This window comes from Borostomias antarcticus (genome assembly GCF_949987555.1).
Source record: "Borostomias antarcticus genome assembly, contig: scaffold_264, whole genome shotgun sequence".
Classification (NCBI taxonomy): Eukaryota; Metazoa; Chordata; class Actinopteri; order Stomiiformes; family Stomiidae; genus Borostomias; species Borostomias antarcticus.
This window is the reverse complement of record NW_028176725.1, coordinates 11,183-18,782: the sequence shown is the minus strand read 5'-3', so window position 1 is coordinate 18,782 and position 7,600 is coordinate 11,183. Positions and strand designations below refer to the sequence as shown.

General features: G+C 50.2%; 1 protein-coding gene across 1 annotated transcript; it reads right to left on the bottom strand.

Annotated features, from left to right (window-relative positions):
- Positions 1-536: 536 nt before the first annotated feature.
- On the bottom strand, positions 537-4,587 carry LOC311328181 (voltage-gated monoatomic cation channel TMEM109-like; the record flags this gene model as incomplete). The annotated part of the gene is made up of 4 exons (XM_084462191.1): positions 537-584; positions 2,312-2,646; positions 3,683-3,785; positions 4,354-4,587. The coding sequence occupies 4 exons, from the start codon at positions 4,585-4,587 to the stop codon at positions 537-539; spliced, it is 720 nt and encodes a 239-aa protein (XP_084318317.1).
- Positions 4,588-7,600: the final 3,013 nt, after the last annotated feature.

The window sequence follows — 7,600 nt, the reverse complement described above, 5'->3', positions numbered from 1 at the left end:
CGCTCGTTAACTCAAACGTCCCTGGTGAGTTTTTTTTTTCTGCCGTGTTCTCAACTGACCAATCAGTAGTCTGCCGTGTTCTCACCTGACCAATCAGTAGTCTGCCGTGTTTTCATGCTACATTTTGGCTTGCGTCAGCTCGCTTGGAACCATCCGAAAAACTCCACTCGACTGAACTCGCCTTTTGCCCGATGGAAAACCAGAAACAGTAGAGTTGTGCCTTTTTCATGCAGTGTAAAAGTGGCTTTAGAGTATTGGGACAAATGTGACAAGTTCCAGAAGTTTTCACTGAGTCACGTGAGCAGACCAGGAACACCTCAGGGCCCTAGTTCCTAGCAGTGTAGGGGTCACTGATCATAGGTCAAAAGTTATAGGTCAAATATGGGGGGAGGAGGGGTGGAGGAGGTTTGAGGAAATGGCGAAAAAACTGCATAGGATTGCATAGGTTGATCAGAGGAGAGGTGAAGAATATCTTGTTTTTAAATGTGTAGCCTTACATTTTTTAACGTGACTTAAAAAAGATATATCTGACGGTTTCAGAACTCTCCAACTGCCTTCAGGGTGACGTCATCATCGATCGTCACCTGACACATTAAGCAAAAAACAAACACAAAATCCAGACACTCATCGTCCAATCTGAGTATCTGGAAAAACTCATCACAACCAGTAATCCAGTCAGAACATCGCTACTGGTACATAGATCAGCAATCCACTCAGGACAGGTCAAGCTAAGGTTCCCATCTGAGAGCTACTTTCTGTACATAAAGAATGTAAATAGGATCACACACGCTTTTAATTACCACCGTATACTTGTCACTATATGATGCATGTACCACTTAGTCCACCCAGAAGTCCTGTGATGGTAACAGGGCAAACAGGGCCTCTGGGCCAGAGTGAGACGGCCTTCAGCCAGCTTTAGCGTGGCTGGCTATCCGAGGAGGTGCTATTGAAGTGTGACGGTGCCGTCGGTCCGCCGGTGACCTTGTGAGAACATGGCGTTTACAACAAACGTGTCCGACCGTAAGCCTCGTGTCCAGCGGATAGCCTCGTGTCCAACCGTAAGCCTCGTGTCCAGCGGTAAGCCTCGTGTCCAGCGTGAAGCGCCTCAGGCCGGTAGTGTGACTCGGGAGGCCCGTTCACGTCAGCCCTGACGTGGGCCGTCCACTCCTGGACCCAGAGTCTGGTGTCCACCTCCCGAGCGACCGGTGAACAAGCTTCGTCGGCATTCCACCTCTCCTCCTTCTCCCGTCCGCCCGTGTATTAAAGGACCGGATAGGTTTAAGTGTGAGCCAGACCTGTTGTCCACCATATTTCTTCTACTTATCCGTTATACTGTCAGATCCACTCGGGGGAGCACGTCAAGTCTAACCAAATAAGCAGTTCCTCTTCTCTCTGAGTAGTTGTGTAGATCCACGTTAGTTCTGGTTCTACTCTGCTCTCTCACTACAAGGACTTGAACTCCGACCTGCCTGTTTCCATTAGACCTTCCTAAAAACACGGTCTCCACGACCAGCCGACCGTCTCTACTGTTGTTGTTGTTATTGTTGTACTGTTTGTTGTATTTGAGATGACATGTTGTTTACCTTGTATGATGTCACGCTGTGGAGAGGACAGGAGGGTCGTAGGCATCGGGCCTGTGTGGGCGGGGGGTTCAGATAGCTGACTGATGATGTGTGTGTTTGATTTAGCTTGCCTTGCATTCAGTTTGCACTTGTAGGGCTTTTTCCACGGCTTCAATTGTGCATGGCGAGTTAAATCAAGTGAACCTTTTTAGCATTTGAAATGCAATGTGGATCCATGACTGGTAGACAGGAAAGTGATTTTATAATGCCATATCTATAGACCTGTGGAATGATCCATGTTTTTATTCTGCTTCTCAAGCCTGTGTAGTTGTTTGTAGGAGACGCATATCCACCTCAATAAAGACTAGAAAACAAGTCCCTCCTGTGTTTTTTTTGGGTCTGTGCGCTTTAGAAAACAAAGACTCCTTCATAAACAAAAACAAGAGCTTTATTATTTACGACAAAACGCACGTAACCATGCAAGACATGAAAAACAGTGCCCTTCCCCCCCCTACCTCTCTCTCTCCCTCACTCCTCTTTCTCTCTCTCTCCCTCACTCCTCTCTCCAGCTCTCTCCAGCTCTCTCCTCCTCACTCCTCTCTCCTCCTCACTCCTCTCTCTCCCTCACTCTCTCTCTCCTCCTCTCTCTCCCTCACTCCTCTCTCCTCCTCTCCAGCTCTCTCCTCCTCACTCCTCTCTCTCCTCCTCTCTCTCCCTCACTCCTCTCTCCTCCTCTCCAGCTCTCTCACTCGTTTCTCCAGAACCCTCACCAGCTCCTCCATGTGGGCGGCTTTGTCCGCCACCGACGCGGCGCCGCTCGACCCCACGCCCAGCAGGACGCAGAGGCCCACCAGGCCGGCCAATCGGAGCGCGATGGTCTCCGTGGCGGCGGTGCGGTCGCTCAGGATCAGGCCGAACAGCCCGGCGGCCACGCCCAGCTTCACCAGCCACAGGACCCGCCGCACGGTGGACGCCACCAATCGGAAGGCCAGGGACAGCAGCCAGTAGCCAATGAGAGCCAGCAGAACCCATTGGCCAATGTAGACCACGTCCTCTGGGGTGACGCTGTGGAAGGGCAAGGAGACTGGACAGGGACAGAGGGATAGAGGGACGACAGGGACAGAGGGACGACAGGGACAGAGGGATGACAGGGACAGAGGGACGACAGGGACAGAGGGACGACAGGGACAGAGGGACGACAGGGACAGAGGGACGACAGGGACAGAGGGACAGAGGGACGACAGGGACAGAGGGACGACAGGGACAGAGGGACGACAGGGACAGAGGGACGACAGGGACAGAGGGGAGACAGGGACGACAGGGACAGAGGGACGACAGGGACAGAGGGGAGACAGGGACAGAGGGACGACAGGGACAGACGATCAAAATGGTCTCGCGTTGCTGCTCATTCCTGCTGTTGTTACAACACAATCTGAGAGTCCTGGTGAGGTTTCTACCTCCACAGATCACCCTGTGTTTACACACACCATCCGGTTGAACAGGCTGTACCATTCTGTGCCAAACCCCCTCCCCAACGCATTGTCTCTCTCCCCCACCCACACACACACACACCTCTTGTTCTGATCCAGGGTGCGGTTGGTAATGTGAACCGCTGGTAGATTTTCGTTCAGTCCTTCAGGCTGCGGCACGCCTCTAGAGACCTGACTGCATATTTGGGAGGTCAGGCTGATATCCTCTCCAGCTACATCCTCCTCTCTCTGCCCGTTTCCTCTGCGTCTCTACGGAGCCACCGGGGGTCAAAGACGGCTAACGGGCAACTAGCATCCAGCCGCGTGTGGACGGACTAGGCCTATAGGCCTATGCTCTTGAGCTGAGCGGTTTAAAATCTGCTGTGAGGCTACACAACTACAATTAACATGCCAGACAAAGGATCTCCCTGTTGTGAGATGGGAGATTGTGATCTTAACTATGTATGGTAGATTGTTGTTGCAGTTCAGAAGTGCTCCAAGTTGAATACTGTAGTTTCGGGCTGTTTTTTGGTGACCTACTCCCTGTACCGTGTGTGTGTGTGTGTGTGTGTGTGTGTGTGTGTGTGTGTGTCTTGGCTACACAGCCAGGCGATAGCGATTTACGTGACTAGGATTATATGACATATTTACCGTCCAGTCCTGCTGCCCGGAGCAGCTGAGTCAGGTGCTCTGACAACACGTTCAGCCCGCTGGCCATCCCCACCGCGACGGTCCCCAGGACCTGGGAGACACACTACGGGAGGGAGGGAGGGGGCGGGGGTCGGATCAGGACGGGGGAGAGAGATAAGGAGGAGGACAGGGGAGGAGAGAGAGAATGAGGAGGGGGAGGAGAGAGAGAGAATGAGAAGGGGGAGAGAATGAGGAGGGGGAGAGAATGAGGAGGGGGAGAATGAGGAGGGGGAGGAGAGAGAGAGAATGAGGAGGGGGAGAGAATGAGGAGGGGGAGAATGAGGAGGGGGAGAATGAGGAGGGGGAGGAGAGAGAGAGGCAAGGAGGAGGACGGGGGAGAGAGAGAGAATGAGGAGGGGGGGAGAGATAAGGAGGAGGAGGGGGGGAGGAGGAGGAGGGGGGGGGGGGGGGGAGTGAGTGCTTGGCAGAGCGTTTGAATAAAGTTGTTCAAATACCGGATGTAAGCTATCCTGTAAAGGCCATCTAGGAAAAAGGCAACGAAATAACCATTAGGAACCGACTTGTTTACATCCGGACACAGCTCCTCACCTAAAGATGCCTGGAGAAACTAGACGTTCACGTTGGGAAACTTTTGCAAGCAGTCAACAGCAGCTCGGTATCTTATTTCTCACCTTCTGAGCCGAGTCCAGCGCCTGCGCCCCGACCAGCTGCTCCAGGTACCGGCGAGCTCCTTCCGACGCGTCCCGCAGACCGCTCACCGGCCCGGACGGCTCCTCAAAACGAACCCTCTCCCCAGAACACGTTCCCAGCGAACCCAAAACCCAACAAACCCAACAAACCCACACGATAGAACAGGTTCCTTTCCTCTCAAGAACATGACTGCGCTCTAAGCTGCGGGAACCCATCTTGACTAGGTAGCTAAAACATTCACAAGTAGAAACCCTCTTAAAATAGACGATGGCTTCATTAAAACGTCCCTATATATCCAAGAAACTGGTCACTTTTCCTCTTTCTTTACACTCAAAAGCCCTAAAGCAGTCGGACATAAAAGTTTTCCTTTTCCTCATTCATTTTTTCCATTGTGGAAAAAACTAGTGTCAAGAAAGGAAAGAAAATACTGACATCTACTGGTCAGGGGAGTTACTACTCCCAATCTACTCTATAATCTATCTGCTGTACTCCCAATCTACTCTATAATCTATCTGCTGTACTCCCAATCTACTCTATAATCTATCTGCTGTACTCCCAATCTACTCTATAATCTATCTACTGTACTCCCAATCTACTCTATAATCTATCTGCTGTACTCCCAATCTACTCTATAATCTATCTGCTGTACTCCCAATCTACTCTATAATCTATCTGCTGTACTCCCAATCTACTCTATAATCTATCTGCTGTACTCCCAATCTACTCTATAATCTATCTGCTGTACTCCCAATCTACTCTATAATCTATCTGCTGTACTCCCAATCTACTCTATAATCTATCTGCTGTACTCCCAATCTACTCTATAATCTATCTGCTGTACTCCCAATCTACTCTATAATCTATCTGCTGTACTCCCAATCTACTCTATAATCTATCTGCTGTACTCCCAATCTACTCTATAATCTATCTGCTGTACTCCCAATCTACTCTATAATCTATCTACTGTACTCCCAATCTACTCTATAATCTATCTACTGTACTCCCAATCTACTACTATAATCTATCTACTGTACTCCCAATCTACTACTATAAATCTGCTGTACTCCCAATCTACTCTATAATCTATCTACTGTACTCCCAATCTACTACTATAATCTATCTGCTGTACTCCCAATCTACTACTATAATCTATCTGCTGTATTCCCAATCTACTCTATAATCTATCTGCTGTACTCCCAATCTACTCTATAATCTATCTGCTGTACTCCCAATCTACTACTATAATCTATCCGCTGTACTCCCAATCTACTCTATAATCTATCTACTGTACTCCCAATCTACTACTATAATCTATCTGCTGTACTCCCAATCTACTCTATAATCTATCTACTGTACTCCCAATCTACTACTATAATCTATCTACTGTACTCCCAATCTACTACTATAATCTATCTGCTGTACTCCCAATCTACTCTATAATCTACTGTACTTTATAATGATAGGGTTGGTATCAGTCTAGCTTCAGTGTCCATGATAATCTCGACAACCAGACAGTAGCTTGTTTACATTTTTGGACCCGAGTCTGCTAAATAAAGTAGATGATGATGATGATGAATGATGTATTGTATGTAGTCTATTTCTCAGCACCCTAGAACGTGCAATAACTTAAAAACTAGACTATAAATAATTATATAAAAACTAATGAATGTTGATGATTAGAGGGGTGTAGTTCCTGGCCTGACTTCCCCAAAGTCCACCAGCATCTCCTTAGTCTTGCTGACGTTCAGATGGAGATTGTTTTCCTGACATCACTGGGTCAGCAGCCTCACCTCCTCCAGGGGGACCCTCTCATCACTGGGTCAGCAGCCTCACCTCCTCCAGGGGGACCCTCTCATCACTGGGTCAGCAGCCTCACCTCCTCCAGGTGGACCCTCTCATCACTGGGTCAGCAGCCTCACCTCCTCCAGGTGGACCCTCTCATCACTGGGTCAGCAGCCTCACCTCCTCCAGGTGGACCCTCTCATCACTGGGTCAGCAGCCTCACCTCCTCCAGGTGGACCCTCTCATCACTGGGTCAGCAGCCTCACCTCCTCCAGGGGGACCCTCTCATCACTGGGTCAGCAGCCTCACCTCCTCCAGGGGGACCCTCTCATCATTGTTGGTGATCAGGCCTATCACCGCTGTGTCGTCAGCAAACTTGACGATGGTGTTAGAGTCAAAGGTGGCTGTACAGTCGTGTGTGAACAGGGAGTACAGTACTCGATGGGCGCTGTCCGGTAAAAAGTAGTTCCGTGCGGCAGGATACACTCCCGTCCAGTCAGCGCTGCGGTCAAGCCAAGATCCATGATACCAAGGGACGATTTACAATGCTACCAGCTAGCTAGCTACAGATTCCACTGGTATTCCATCTTACTGTAGGAATAAAGAAAGGTCAAAATACCTAACAAACAGAACATGTTTCATATGATTCCCCTAGGATGACTGCAGAGGTGATGGAACGCGTGGACATCAAATCTCACTGGTTGCTTTTGTTTTGTCTGGGTGCTTTTGAAAACAAAGAGCTTTATTAATCACGACAAAACACACAAACCATCTGCCCCACCTTCCTCACTCCTCTGTCATCCAAGTGTGTGTGTGCGTCTGTATGGTACCTGAACATGTGTGTGTGTGTGACCGTAGAGAGGGAAATCTGTGTGTGTCCCGTGCGTGTCCCCTCTACTTCCTGTGTGTGTCCCGTGCGTGTCCCCTCTACTTCCTGTGTGTGTCCCGTGCGTGTCCCCTCTACTTCCTGTGTGTGTCCCGTGCGTGTCTCCTCTACTTCCTGTGCGTGTCCCGTGCGTGTCCCCTCTACTTCCTGTGTGTCCCGTGCGTGTCTCCTCTACTTCCTGTGTGTGTCCCGTGTGTGTCTCCTCTACTTCCTGTGTGTGTCCCGTGCGTGTCCCCTCTACTTCCTGTGTGTGTCCTGTGCGTGTCCCCTCTACTTCCTGTGTGTGTCCCGTGCGTGTCTCCTCTACTTCCTGTGTGTCCCGTGCGTGTCTCCTCTACTTCCTGTGTGTCCCGTGCGTGTCTCCTCTACTTCCTGTGTGTGTCACCTCTACTTCCTGTGTGTGTCCCGTGCGTGTCCCCTCTACTTCCTGTGTGTGTCCTGTGCGTGTCCCCTCTACTTCCTGTGTGTGTCCCGTGTGTGTCCCCTCTACTTCCTGTGTGTGTCCCGTGCGTGTCTCCTCTACTTCCTGTGTGTGAGTGTGAGCAGAGTGGCCTGGTCCT